Source organism: Vombatus ursinus, unplaced genomic scaffold, assembly GCF_900497805.2.
Source record: "Vombatus ursinus unplaced genomic scaffold, bare-nosed wombat genome assembly UNPS02014890.1, whole genome shotgun sequence".
Classification (NCBI taxonomy): domain Eukaryota; kingdom Metazoa; phylum Chordata; class Mammalia; order Diprotodontia; family Vombatidae; genus Vombatus; species Vombatus ursinus.
The window spans coordinates 614,633-630,136 of NW_020954668.1; the positions used below are offsets into that span (position 1 = coordinate 614,633).

At 46.1% G+C, this 15,504-nt stretch overlaps 1 protein-coding gene across 1 annotated transcript; it reads right to left on the reverse strand.

Annotated features, from left to right (window-relative positions):
* Positions 1–1,085: 1,085 nt before the first annotated feature.
* Positions 1,086–11,466, reverse strand: CRIP2 (cysteine rich protein 2). Its single transcript, XM_027842833.1, has 8 exons — positions 11,345–11,466; positions 5,042–5,136; positions 4,531–4,588; positions 3,489–3,626; positions 3,339–3,407; positions 2,890–2,984; positions 2,012–2,069; positions 1,086–1,795 (listed from the first exon to the last, which is right to left on the reverse strand). The coding sequence occupies exons 1-8, from the start codon at positions 11,385–11,387 to the stop codon at positions 1,728–1,730; spliced, it is 624 nt and encodes a 207-aa protein (XP_027698634.1). The 5' UTR covers positions 11,388–11,466; the 3' UTR covers positions 1,086–1,727.
* Between the last annotated feature and the right edge of the window lie 4,038 nt (positions 11,467–15,504).

Below are 15,504 nucleotides of genomic sequence, written 5' to 3' on the forward strand. Positions count from 1 at the left end.
AATGGAAAAAAACTGACTATTGAAAGTTACTATGGTGACAAAGAAGATCAAAATACACACTCAGAAGACAACAAAGTCAAAGCTCTTACATCCAAAGCCTCCAAGAAAAACATGAATTGGTCTCAGGCCGTGTAAGAGCTCAAAAAGGATTTTTGAAAATCAAGTAAGAGAAGTAGAGGAAAAATTGGGAAGAGAAAGGAGGGTGATGCAAGAAAATCATGAAAAAAAGAAAGAGCTTGATAAAGGAGATGGGAAAAAAAATACTGAAGAAAATAATACCTTAAAAAACAGGCTAGGCCAAATAGCAAAAGAATTTCCTGTCTTTCCAACTTTTGGCTACCTCTCATCTAAATCTGCTTTTCATTCCCATAGAAACCTCCAGCCACTATCTCTCCCTTGTCTTCTACCCTATCATGTTAGATCTGGCTTCACTTCACTTCAGTCTCAATCCTATAATTACATCAATTCAGTAAAGACATCCTTCGTTCTCCTACTGTTCTTACCTTGCTAATCCAAAACCCCAGATCATTCCTGTCTGCCTCCTCTGTTATTATTCCCTAGTTAAGTTAGTAAGGTCACTTCTAAAAAGAATTTTAGTATAAGGGGGCTTAAGGAGAGTAGTCTAAACTGTCCACTGTTCTCACCCCTGTCCTTTCCCACCCCAGTTCATTTGTGAAAGCCCTCATCTCTGCCTGCTGAAATATTTTTTTTGTCCATCAAGGCCCAAGTCAGCTGCCTCCTCCTCTATGATGTCCATAGCTATAAATAGCTCATCCTGCTAATATTCCTGACTGATATATAAATTTTTCCCTTACATTGCATTTGTGTACATGTTGTATCCTCCCTATTGGACTGGAAGCTCCCTGAGGTTTGGAACTATTATTTTCCAACTTTGTATCCCTAGTGCTAAGCAAAATGCCCTACATATTAATAATTTTTTACTGGATGGATGGATGGATGGATGAATTTACTGTCTTCCTCCTATAGAAAGCTCACCTAGTTTGTATAGAAAGGCATCTTCCCACTCCTAAAGGCATGTGAGGAATGCACAGCCCACACCTGGACAGAGAAAACCAGCCAGATCATTGATTCTCAAAACCTTTATTGATAGCAAAAAAATCAAAGCAGCCTTAGTGTCTAGTTAAATGTGAAGGTATAAGTGGCCAGGCCTTAGGACCTGTGGTACACTGAGGGGAAGATAAAAGCAGAAGAGATCCTGGAGAGGACACTGCCCCAGGCTGCTCAGTAACACTGTGTGGGACAAAGGGTTTCTGTCTTTAGCCAAAGCAGGGCCTATAGCCTTTCACAAATAAATGTAGAGTACAGGATGCTAGGGGGGTGGGGGAGGGAAGAGAGGGGGAGATAGATAACAGGACATACAGTCTCTTAGAGATAAAGGAAAACAGGGAGTGAGAGAAAAGGAGCAATGGAAACAGAAAGGGGTGGGGGGCTCAGAAAGATGGCTAGGGAGGTGGGGAGGTAAACCAAAAGAGACTGAGAGAGAGAGAAGTAGTAGGAGACATGATAGGAATGGGGGGACACCCAGGCAGATCTCAATTCTGGGGAATCTTCAAGAATGCCCCCTTACACTCATATACAAAGCTGAGCCAAATTATTCACACCCCCTCAGAAATAAGCTTCTTGTACAGGCAATGGTGAGGAGAGCTTACTCCCCTAGAAGAACTGGGAACAGCAGGCTGGGCATCGTGTGGAAGGGTTAGGACCTCCTAGGGCTGGTCCTTAACTTCAGGGTCTTTGTCATAGATGTAGCTCCCCACTGCCCCAGTGTTCACTCCTGTTGAATCGTAGAGAAGAAGACAAGTCAGAAGGTCAGGGCAGAGGGCAGAGTCCAAAAAGGACTTATAGTTAGGGTGGAAAACTCAGGATGTGGGTCAGGGAGGATCCTGAAGACAACAGGACTGCCTCCCAGGAAAGTATAGATAGAAGGATTTAAAGTTCCTCCCCATTTCCCCCTCCCAACCAAATGAAAAAGGTTCTATGCCAAACTCACCCTTTGGTCCAAATAGAATTCCATAGCAAGGTTTATGACAATATGGTTGTCCATCATGCTAGGGAGGGATGAAGGAGACAATGTCACTAACAGACTGGGAATTTCCTCCATGGAGATTCCTCCATACCCTCCACCTAGAAAGTAATTCTCTTATACCCAATAATAGTCCAATTTCCCACTGTGTACTGAAGAGGAGAAGGGTAGTCTGAGGACAAATGGACCCCTCAGGATCTTCTCCTGTCTTCTGGTGTGACAGTATGTACGTGTGTGTGTGTGTGTGTGTGTGTGTGTTAGTGAGTGGAGGGAATAGTACACTGGGACAATCGTGGACAACAGAGTTTTAGGCTGAAAGTCAAGAGATCTGAGTTCCAGTTGACTCTGCCACTGACCTCCTCTCCGACCTTTGGTCTCAGTTTCCTTTAGTGTAAAATAGAGACAGTAACCTCTTCCATGCCTCCCTATCAAGACTTTTGTGATGGTCAAATGAGACAATGGATAAGGAAGTCCTTTGTAAACTGTGAAGACTGTTTGCACCTGTGTAAAGTATGACTTAAGGTACTTCAAACTCCTGTCTGTGATTTGTCTGTTTGAAGTCCTGTTCAGGCCACCAGAGGGCAGGATATACTAAAAGAGCAAGTGTGTGAAAGAGGAACCACCCTCAAAATGTCCTGGTCCCTGTCATCACTCCCTGTGGTTCTCGGGCTGCACAGTTCCCCTTGCCCTTCACTTACCTCATTTTGTCTTCACATACCCTCATGCCTGACTTCACTAACTTCCTGCCCTCTCACTATAGATTCTTGTGCTCAGTCCCTCATTCACCAGTTCCTCCTACCCCTTGTATCTCTTTTTTTAAACCTTGTGCTTTCGCCTCCACTCACCTCTGCATGTCCACCAGGTGTTAGTGTCTTTCCACAACGCTCACAGCGAAGGCAAGGCCGGTGCCAATCTTTTCCCAGGGATGTCACCTTCTCCGCTAGATGGGCGTGGGTATGATCAGACATTCTCTCCCCAAACACAAATATACAGTGACCTAAACCACACACAACTTGCACACATATGGCCTTAAGACAATCACTCTCATACATGCACTAAAATACAGGGTCCTGACAAGCAAACACACAGTGCCCTGAGATCAGAGACATAAAGTGCTCTGAAACACCTTCACACACATAGTCCTAAGTGCTTTGAGATATAAACACACACACACACACACACACACACACACACACACCACTTCAAGACAGAACATACCTTTCTAAGTTTATAGTGTGAACTGGGATGAGGGATTGGAGGGGAGACAATGTGTAGGTGGGTGGAAAACACTTACCAAAATAGACCCTCTTGTTACATCGAGGACACATGTTGGGCTCCCCAGTGAAGGTTGTGACACTGGATGCTAAAACACGACAGTAAGGAAATGGAGCTAAGCTGCCACTGCCTGAGACGCCTCAGTCCTTCCCCGACTTCCCCAACTTACCTTTGCTGGGCCCTCTGGAGGGGCCACTGGCTTTCCGATCCTCGACTCGAATTGGGTGTTCAATAGGGCCGGTGACAGGAGCCTCCTCTGCCTGTGGTTTCTCATAGATGTAAGAGCCTGCGCCCCCAATGTTTACACCTGCACAAAAGCTCAGGTCACAAATGAACAATGGATCATAGAATCATAGATTTAGAGTTAGAAGGGATTCAAAGACCACCTAGTCCTACTCTCATTTTAGAGATGAGGAAATTGAGATGCAGAGAAATAACTTGCTCAAGGTCACATAAGTAACAAGTGATGAAGGCAGGATGAGAAGGTCACATACACAAAGACACAGCTCTCCTTCATACATATATAAATACACAGATCATGTGCAGATCCTGGCATATACTAGGTACTTAATAAATGTTTGTTAATTGACTGAATGGACATGAAATGATGGCTTACATGGCTTTCCCCACTTGCCCCCTCACCTTTGTAACCTCCATCTAACTGAAATATCACCAACAAAGTGGTTCAGCGTCCAAATGGGATGACTCAAAACCTCCTCTCTCCAAGCTGAGCACCAGTATGAGAGGCAGTTAGCTGGTCCTATCCTTGGACCCAGGTATTAGGAAAAGAAAGGGTAAACTTTCCCCCTTCCAAACCCATCTCTAGAGCCAAAGGTTAAAGGTCAGCCGAAGGAGATAAGCATTCATGTTTGGACTATGGAGTGGTCTGAGGTTTAGGTCATAAAAGTTCACTGCAAATAAGAGGTCACAGTTTGGGGTTACTGGGTGTCAAAGGTTATTTTTTAGGTTATGGGTCAAGGATCCCTGGATAGGCAATGAGGGTCAGGGTCATGAAATTATAATTTTGAGCTGTATGATTTGAAGGTCACAGTTTGGGTCACAGGTTTGAGGGTCAAAAGTCACAGTTTAGGCAATAAGGGTTGGAAGTATAGTTTTTTCACACAGAATTGGAGGATTCAGGGGTAGTAGGATAGGCTATGCATGTTAGGGGTGGGGTCACAGAGTAGGCCACAGAAAGTTGGTTTCCCTACCTTTAGGCCCAAACAACGTAGCATAGCAGGGCTTGTGGCAAAACGGCTTCCCATCGTGCTGGGGGAAGAGAGTCTGTCAGTGCATCCTGCGGGACCAGAACCCCTTCACTTCCAAGGGGAACCTGGGCCCAGCTTGTTCATTCAACCACTTTCCCTTCAATTTCCTGTCCCCAAAAACTCTCCTCCAACCAAGTGAATGCTTTTATTTTCAAAGGAATATCATACTTCCAAGGCATATGTGTTGCAGCCTCCTCCAAATTCTATGTATCTATCAAGAAGGGCAGACAGAGGACATAAGGGGATGATGGGGGTCAGAGACTTTAGGAAAACAATATTGAAGTCACTAGGGAAACAGAGTCAGTGGTTGTCAGGAATATATAAAGTCATTAGGGGGACAGGGTCGTGGTACTTAAAAGGATGAAGCTAGGTCTTTGGGGAATCAGGAAGTCCCTTGTAAGCTAAAGTCTGCAAGTGACCCTAGAAGAATGGGTTCAGAATGGATGGGGCTCACCTCTGCATGCCCTCCAGGTGTCAATGTCTTGCTGCAACGCTCACACTTGAGACAAAATTTATGCCAGTCCTTGCCCAGGGAGCTCACTTTTTCCGCTATTGAGACATGGGAGTAGAAACAGAGAGAGTGAAAGTCTGTCTTGTGCTCTGCCACCTCTCCCTTTTCTGCTTTCCTCCTCCCAGGCACTCACCCTCAATAATGACGGGAGTCGGGATCTGGGAGATCCTACTCCCACAGTTACCCATAGAATTCCTTATAGATTCTACCCATAAAATCACAGACTCTTGGCTTCACCAATCATTCCACACCATACCCTATAAAGGAATCCCTCCATGATGAAAATCATCAAGTCTTTTTTCACACAAGTTTATGTAGCCACACCTTCCTTCAACATGCTGTAATTTTGGATTAAAACAACAACAACAACAACAACAACAACAACAAAATAAAGGCCTTTGCATTTATTTTCATCTCATTAAATTTGGCCCTTTGATATTTTAGGCAATGTGGCAGAGTAATGGGGCAGCACTGAAGCCAGGAAGACTTGTGTTTTAAGTCCCACCTATGACACATACTATGTGACTCTGGGCAAGTTATTTAATCTCCCGTTGTCTTAAGCAACTATCTAAGACTATAAACTGCAAAAAAAATGTCACCTTGCATTGGTAAAGGGAATGGCATATGCTGTTAGATATGGTAAATGTATTTTTTTCCCTGTTTATCTTGTTTTCTTGTACTTCTTTATTAAAAAAGAGGATTCTATTGTGGGACTAGTATTGGGAAATGACATCACTGTTTTATCTTTTAAAAAGAATCAATTTTTTTTAAAAAACAAAAAGTTAATGTGAAAAAGATCTGAGTGTTTTAGTGGACTGCAAGCTCAATTAAAGTCAACAAGATACAGCATTCCAAAAAAGTGTAGGACAAGAGATATGATGGTCGTCCTATGCTCTGCCCTGGTCATCTGGAATACGGCGTCTAATTCTACATACATCTTAGGAAGGACACTGAAAAACAAATAGGTTCAGGAATGCCAAGAGACTATTCCAAAAGGCATTGTTTGAAGGAACTGGGAATGCTTAGTGTGCAAAGGAAAAGTCCTAGAGGGTACTCTCACTGAAGAACTTTAAATAAATGCTAGATGACCACTGGTTGGGTATATTGTTGTAGGGTATTCTCATTCAGTTATGGGTTGGACTAGGTAAAGTCCCTTCTCAATTCTAAGATTTTATGTGGGACTGCAACCCATGTTTGGGGAAGGCATGGGCAGAATAGTCTAGTCTGGCTGGACTGAAGAACCACATGAGGTAAATTGCGAAAGGCAGAGCAATATTCAATTGTGAAGGGATGATAGGTAAAGGAAGAGGCCACAGGGAGAAGGGAGAGTTTTAAACAGAAAAGTAATGTAACCACATCTATACATTAAAGAATTATTCTAGTTGTGACAAGAAGGGTATTTACAACCCAGTGACAATGGAAATAGGAAGATATATTACAGTTCATTGATCTCCCATCTCACCTCCTCTAGAGTCTTCTTTATCCACTCCAATCTACCAGTGATTACATATCTCTTATAGTCCTCTGGTTCCTTTAGCACTTATAGACAGGGTCCTGCACCTGGCCTTCATTTCACCCATCCTGTGTCTTTTAGAGACCAAGTAAGCCCAGTCTCCCCAACCAGACAAGAAAGTCCAAAGGATTCTCCCCAGGGCTAGGGAACCCAGCTGGTTCCATCCACCTGCCCATTCCCCTGACTCCCTAAAGGTTCTATTATATCTCTAAAACTGAAGGAAACACAAAGCTATCAAGGAAAGGAGGCAGAGAATGAGAGTAGTGGTTTTGGGTAGGTGGAGGGCAACAAGCACATGTGGCTGTTAGACAAAGTAGCTGCAAATATCTAGATCATGAGGCCACTGATGCCCCTAAGCCAGGAGCCAGTCATAGCAAGTAGACTGGGGGCCAAAGGCCTTTTTCTTGGAGTTTCTCCAAATTTTAGACAAAGAAGAAATACAGATAAATGTCCTCTCTCCCCAAGCTCCCCCTACACACACTTTTTACCATATGAGCAACAGTCTGGCAGAGGAATTCCAACCTCCCTTCCCTACAGTTGAGCTGAATCTGGGGATTTCTGTTTCTGCCCCTCTTAGCAGCTTGAGAATGAGGAGAGAAAGGAGAGACCATGCCTAGCACAGTCTATATTTAGTCCCGGATTTCCTGTTGGACAATAGACACTGCTGGAAGGAAGGGAAGGAAGAAGGGAGGGGCTCCTTCCCTGTCCCATTCTCTGGCCAAGGTGATGAGAGAGACCAGGGAACAGGCACAACTGCTCTCTTCCAGCTCAGTAGAAAGGAGCTGCTTCCCCTAAGGCTCCTTCTTCCTCCCACTCCCACTCCATGAATAGCTCCAGGATAGGGGCAGAGACCAGGCACCTCCCCCAGGCAGAGCCAGTAACAATGAATCAGTACTTTGTTTTGAAAGCTGGCAGAGATGAGAAGGCAGAGGGACTGATGAGTGAGAGAGGGCCTGAGACTGGGACCTGTTTCTTATCCCCAGGTATTTGGTCAACTCCAGAGGGTGATAAGAATAGCTTCTGGACTCACCCCTCCACAGAGTTCCAAGCCACTGTCCTGCAGCCTCATCTCTTGGCTCAGTTTCTTTCCCCATACCCATAAATTCCCAATACTTATGACTTTCATTGTCCTGAAAATCCAAGTTCCTCACCAAGAGGGAATTGGAGAGTGTCAGGGACTGTAGACAAAGAGGACCACTCAGAGCTAGTATGGAAGGGAGATGGGAGTAAAGAGTCCAAGGCTTTTGCCACACTGGGTCAATCCCCAGAAACGCTGATTGGATGCCTCTTTATCTTCCCCCCTCCTTCTCCCACCAGGAAACAGCTGTTCTGATTTCTCCTCCACTAAAAAAAGAAAGAAAGAAAAAGAAAAAAATAGTTCCTTAAAGGGTCCTTTTGTGTTGAAGTTGGGGGAGAGGAAGGATATCGGTGTATCACTGTAAGGGAGGTCTAGTAGAGACAGGACACCAAACTAAATGAATGTTAGAGAATGAAAGTACATGATCAAGAAAAAGGAAGAGGGCAGGATCATCAAGGAATTCAGATGGGAAGCAAGGGGAGAACATTCCATGACTGGTGCGTGAAAAGGATTGTTTAGTACAGCTGACCCTGAATGGGTAAAAGGTAAGGAAGGGTTGTAGCCTATGTAACACAATCCTCATTTGTGAGTATTCAAAGAATACTCAAGCTATCAGAATAATAAATCACATTTCCATAGCTGTCTAGTAATGATGGTATTATCTCCATTTGTCCAGTGAAGTTTGTAAGCAATACGTCATTTGCCAGTCTGTCCGTATTGGAACAGATGACAAAGAAACATGAGAGCCCCAGACCAGAGAAAACATCCAAGATAAGCTCAGCTTTAGCTGATGTCATTTTTCTAGGGAACAAGGAATAAGCATGTGAGATCTGATCCTTGACCCTCACTTTCACTGTGTCAATTAAGTAGAGACTTCTTTGACCTCCAAGCAATCGATGAGGCATTCCAGAAGGAAAGGCCCTGTCTGCTCAGTGACTGTGCCCATTTAGAATGGCTATCACAAGGCCAAGGCCAGATCAGAGAGAAAGAAGGGGCTCAGGATGTGGCAGATATAAGTTAAGGAGGGAGAATAGAAATGGGAACCAGTGAAGTGAATTCTAGATGAATCCAGAACAGAGTAAGAGAATCCTTAGTCAGTGAGGGGAAGAGAAGGGAATATAATGAGGAACTCAGTCTAGGAAGGGAAAAGGAAGAACTCAATCTGTCTGGGTGGGCGGCCAAGAGAATCCATACTCCGTAGAGAATGTCTGGTCTGAAAGCTAGGAAGTGAGAGGACATGGATAGGTGGGTAGGAATATCAGTTCATATACAATCAAATGGATTAGGAGGAATGTCCATTCACATAGTAGTAAAATAGGAGGTAACAAGTAAGCCTAGGCTGAGGTATTTTTTATGTGAAGGAATCAGGGTCATTTGGTCCTAGACTGGGAAAAGAAACTCCAAGGAAGCCAAATCTGCAAGAGGAAAGTGCCCTGGACCTACTAGTTGTATAGAGGGAGAATAGTTTGGGAATGAAGACAAAGGCATACTATTCTTGTCTGGACTACGTCTGCACATTGAGAGATCATGCTTATACACTGAAGAAATCTGTTAATGTGGGTCTGGGCCTATGATGAGTTCCTCAGATTCAGGCAAGCATAAGGTCAGTCAAGTAAGAACATGAATAAGTTTTCCTTCACTTTGTTTCTGGCTAGGCTCCTAAGGTCTAGGCTGTCAGGTCTTACAACCACTTACTGGTACTAAGATGATCCTGGCAGGGCTTGGATGGAACCAGTCAAAAAGAACCAAAAGCCTGAAGGACAGATACTATCTCTATATAAATCTACACCACACCTGCCCCCAAAAGACACACACACACACACACACACACACACCCTCTCCCACCCTCTCCCACCCTCTCATCAGGTACATGAGGTCAGACCTTTATTCTGTCAGGGATCCAGAGGAAGCAACTGGACATTTTGGCAGTTGCTGCCCTCTTTCCTCAGGTGCAGCCCTTTTCTCTCCCTGGTTTTTCCCCACTCTCATGCCAACCTACAACCATGCCCCACCAAAGGGATGGGCTTCCCCTCTCCATCCCTCCAACCTCCATAGCCTTGATGAGCCCATCCTCCTAATTCCAATTCACAGGTCTTCCTGCTTCAGGGTCAGATCCCAAAGCATACAAGTCCCTCCACAGAGATCGAAGTTTCATCATCCTCTGAAGGCCTCTTCTCCCACCCCAAGGGTAGGGAACCTGCGACCCCCGAGGTAACACATAGCTTTTTAGTCCTTGGGTGCGGCCTTTTGACTGAGTCCAAGTTGTACAGAACAAATCCTTTAATTAAGGGGATTTGTTCTGTAAAGTTCGGATTCAAAGGACTGCACTTGAAGACCTAGAGGGCCTTTAAACAGAGAAGGCTGAAAACCTAACTCAACTGGTTAGAGGATTGAGGAGATAACCCAGTAACGTACCCTCTCCAACCTTATTGGGGATAAGGGAGGGAAGGAAGATGATTTCAGATTACTCAGTTATGCCTCTTCTAGAGCAGATGGTCCCGCCCTGGGTAAGTCTATAGCAATGAGCTACCAGGGAAGAAGGAATTAAGGGAAAAAGACTGATACTGGAGGAAAGTGGTATGCTCCCTTTGTCTAGGTATTTGACCACATTTATGAGAGAGCTGAATATTAGCGCAGTATATGAAGTATGCGTATGAGTACTGGTACCAGGAAAGGGGGAAGTGGTTCCAATGAAGATTCCCATGAACCCTTTTAGTTTCGGGGCTGCTCCACTGATACCTGTGGGACAACGTGACTGACTCATGTCCCTATCCATAGGTGTTTTCTGTCTCTCCCCTCGAATGAAATTCTGAGGAACTGGAAGGGAAAGAAGAGACAAAGTGCTGGGCTGTGGCTGCTGAGCTAAGGTGAACAACAAGGTCGAAGACGGGGACCCAGGCAGGAATTGAAGTAGGAGGACGCTGGGCCTGAGGGGTAGGAGGTGGATGATTCTGGAGCTCTTTGGAGCCACAGGAATCTAGTGAATCGATGGGTGGGGCCGTGTCTGTGATTAAAGGCCTTCCCCAGGTTCTCAAAAACACTTCCTCAGGTTCGGGAACTAAAGGTGCTGACCAGGATTTGGCCGAAAAGCCAGCCACCCTGCCCGAGGCGGCACAGCTCTGGACAGGAAATCCGGGTGACCACCACCCTTTAAGGATTCCAACCGCTGCTGGGGGTGCGGGTGTGCCGCTCAAGACCCCGGAATGCCCGCTCCCAGCTGATCCCGATCCCGATTTCCTGGGGCCACAGCTACAAAGCTCTCACAGCTCAACTTGCGATGGGGGTTATGGGGGTCGGAAGAGACAAGACTCCCCTAGATGTGCTGCCCTGGAGGTGGAGGCCTTGTTCCAAGAAATTTATCTTTCGAAACCACACCTGGGCTGGACAAGTGTGTGATGGAGAGAGGCAAGCAACTACCTTCCTAGACCCTCCGCTGAGAAAGAGGGGTGGCGCCTACACCCTTCAAGATTGGGGACGTAGAGACCCCAGCCCCCAAGCTTGGCTCGGGATACAGGGCCCCGCCCCACCTCCTCACCCTCCAGGGGCTGGGTCTCAGCCCGCCGGGCTTGGGAACCTTGGAGAAGGAACGCGAGCGCGAGCGTTCTCGGGGGCTTTCGGTGACTGCCCTTGGGGAAAGGGGGCGAGGAGAACTCACCGAAGTACACGGTTTTGTCGCACTTGGAGCATTTGGAGGCCATGGTCCAGGGCTGGATCGGTCTGTTCGCCGGCTGCCTTAGCTCCCCACGTTCCCACCCTAGGCTCGTCTCGCCCCGCCCAGCGCGCCGACCCGCCCCTTCTCGGGGACGACTGAAGGCGGGTCCTTTTCCCAACTCCCCCCATCCCGAGAGTCCCCGGGGAAGAGGGGGGGGGAACCCGGTCGGGGGAGGGGTTGTATACTACTCCCAGCCTCCCTTAACCCCAGTCCCGGGCCCCAGGAATCTAGAGTGACGTGATCCGGAAGACTGGGGAGGGGCTCAGCCCCACCCAACTCGTGGTTGATGGAAACGGGGAGGTGGTAGCCTAAGGAAAGAGGAGGCGGGCGGGGAGGGGGGGCGCAGCCAGACTTTTATTCCTGCAGATGGGAGTATGCGGGGGGTGGGAGGGTCAGGGGTTGGGGAGGGTTGGGAGAATAATCCGCGACTGCCTTCCCTCCTCTCCTCAAGGGCACGTGGAGTGGAAATGGCAGAACTTCGGAGTCCAAGCCCACAGAATCTCGGCGCAGAACAGGTGAACAGAGACAAGGTCACAGAGACTCAGTCGTGTGCACGCAGTGCTGGGGAGCGCTCGTAGCCCTTCTTCCCTTGGGGTGAGGGGAGAGCAGAGCTCTGCAGCTGCCCCAGGCCCCAACACCCTGGCTCCGGTTTCTTTTGTTGCTCAGGGTTTCCATGGAGACCGAGCGGTGAAAGTACTGGACTGGCTTGCTGGTTTGGGCGGCGCGCGCGTACACACACACACACACACAGCCTGCCCCACCCTCCTGGCCAGTCTGGACTTAAAAGACTCATGGGATAGGAATGAGAGAAAAAATTTGTAAGGTTTAAGGGACCAGGATGGCTGGGGAGGGCCTAGGGGAGAAGGGACCATTTCCACCTTCATCAACAAGCTTGCTTACAATACGGGAATTACGACAGAATCTAATCACTGACCAAGGTGAGGTACAGAGTCACCAGAGACATGGGGGAGACAGAGAACACCACTGGGTCAGGGTAAGATGCCTCAGATTCTAAGTGGAGTTTGATTTGAATGTCAGTCAGAGGCATCTTGACTAGAAAACAACAGTATGACAACTTAACGGCTACAAGGTATCACTGGAATAGTGTCCTGCTCAGGGGTAGGGGCTCCAAAGTAGTAGTTTGGTCAAGATCGGGTAACAGGAAACAGGAAGCAATGGCCAGAAAGGTTGGGGTGGAGTGGTTGCAAGATGGTAAGGACTATGTAAAAGCCAAGAGTCAAGTAGGATCTTGGCAAGCCTTCATGGCAGAGCAAGCTGGAAGGGAAGCAGGCCTTAGTTAGAACTAAAGCTGGGGCAGCTAGGTGGGGCAGTGGATAGAGCTCTGGCCTTGGAGTTAGGAGAGTGTGAGTTCAAATCCAGTCTCAGACACATGACACTTTCCCTGGGCAAGTCACTTAACCTTGATTGCCTCACCAAAAAAGCAAAAAAAAAAGAATTTAAGCTAAGAACTTGCCAGGAATTCACTCCTGAGGCCAACCCGCTCCAGATGTCTTAGTAGGTCACCCATTGTTGGCCCCTAATGACACTGATATTCTTTGAGATCCTGTAACCTGTACTAGGGGAAAACATTTGTCTTTCACCAATAAAGATCACAGGAGCATTTAGAGGTAGATCATCTTAAAATTTAGAGATCATCTCAATGTATCCCTCTCCTTTCATATAGGTAAAAAAAAAAAAACAGGCCCAGAGAAGATAAGTGACTTGCCCGACATCACACAGTAAGTGACAAGCAGAGATTCAAATCCATTTCCTCTGATTCCATATCCAGTGATTTTCCCACTATGTCTGGTTTATTCCTTCTTATTTCTCTGGACACCCAAGGCTAAGAACATGTCATAGGGGAGAAGGATTCAAAGATGGATGTGACTATAGTCCTGTTTTCCATTCCAGGTTCTCACAGAGATTTCTGTGCTACATGGGTGATGTCTCTAGAATAGATAGGACAGAATCACCTCATACTCTTTTACTGGGAGGAGGGTCAGGGAAAACTGGGCCCAAATACACAAACACCCCCAACAGGGAGGAGAGAGTGGTATCCATCCTTCTATCCCTCCCAGTGAATAAGAAAAAAACCTCTGGGTTTTTTTGTTTGTGACTGGCATGACCTCTCCCCGCTTCTCCATCAACTATTTACTGGGAGAGAACCCACCATTTAGATAGCTCTGAGGTCAAACTATCATTGTAATCTGCCAGGTAGCTTCCTTCATATTAAGGTCCATAGAAAACCAAGACTGAGGGAGAGATATTCACCAGAGTCTGAGAATAGGTATGATAACTATGTGCTTGTTGATTTTAAGCCAGCTCTGAGCTCTTTGTCTCAGACTAGGTATCATCTAGGGCAGGGTATGTTTACCCTCTTTGATCAGAGGTTTCTTGAGGACAGACAGAGGTGAATCTCCTTCTTAGTTTGGGATTCCCTGATGGTAGGGCAGCACCTTCTGTCCAAGCAAGCTCGTTGGTGGCAGGACTGTGTCTCTTCCTCCCTTACTCAGGTCTCTCTGAAGTCCCAGATCTACTACAAAGATGATGAGCCCCCTCTACCATCTCTCATCCCTGGTCTCAGGAAAAAATAAGGTGTTTCATGCTATTTAAGCTCTGCCTTCCACCATTCCTTCTGGGATTCCTGCTACATAATTAAGAAACTTGCTTCGGTCACACTTTCATTTATGTGTTGCCTTCTCCTTGGTCATGGTTGGGAGTTCGAATGCTCCTTGCTACTCTTTGCCACTTCCAGACACTCCCTCTATCACCATCACTCAGAAACTTCTCTTTTGAGGTTCATTCAATCCATGTTTATAGCCCCATCAAGATTCTGGTAACTGTTATCTCTTGATCTCCAGGACATTTTCTTCTCCTTTTCAATGAATTCAGTCAGTGCCTGGCTCTCAGTCTGTCTCTCTTCCCCACTTCCCACACTTATACTAGGGTACTTCAAAATACATGTTGATATTCCCTCAAATTCTTAACTTCCCAGATCTCCATGACTTCTTCACCTCATCTCAGCTACATTCGAACATGGCCATCACCCACAAGTGTTCTTCCATGTTCATAAATTCTCAATTCCTTTATCTGATTACAATCTGCAGTCATTCCACCTTCCAACCTGCCTGATGACCCCTAACCCTGTTTTTCCTTTTCACTAGGACCTCCAATTCTTCCACCTCAAAGTTCTATCCCAAGCCATCAATCCCTACACTAACTTCATTCTCCTCCCTTCCCCATTTTGATCCCTTGGTGAACCAGTTCATCTCTACACTATCCTCTTTTCTCAAGTCCCTTACTTCCTTATCCTGTTATCAATCTTTCCCTACCAAGCCCCAGCCTTAGATAACTCCTACCATCCTTTGGGAAAGGAGTATCTCCTATTACAGTAGTGTTGAATGAAGCTGGAGAAAATCACAATAGGTTCACTACAAATTATGTAACAGAATTTCAACTGAGCCCTCACTGTAGCAAGACAATCTTTTTAGACCAACTCCTTAATCATTTCACTATATCACCACAGCAGCTTTTCCAAGCTTTTTCATCCTCATCAAAAATGTCATGGCTTTTTCTGCCCTCCCTCTAAGCTAAGAAACTTGACTCATATTTCACTGAAAAAAAAAATGAGGCCAGTTACTGGGAGCTCTCTCTTCTCCTCTCCTCCTCATCTTGTATCATTCAGATGCCTTCTGCCACTATCTCCTCCCTCACCCCCATCTCATGAAAAAGTTGTGCTTCTTGCCAAGGCAAACCCTTTGCATGTAATCCAATTTCATTCCATCTTCTTTAGCAGATTGCACCCCTCTATCAACCTCACTCTTTCACTGATCTTCAATCTCCTCCTACAATCTCAGCCTACTGGCTGCTTCCTTACTGCCTACAAACACATCATGTCTTCCTCATCCTCAAAAAACATTTACTGGATTAATCTGTACTCACTTTTATGGCTAAACTCCTTAAGAAGGCTCTCTTCAATAGGTGTTTCCACTTCAATTCCTCTCACTACCTTCCTGCTCTCTTATGTCTGGCTTCCAACCTCATCTTTCAATTGAAACTGCTCTCTCTAAAGCTACAAATAGCCTCAATTGCCAAATCTAATG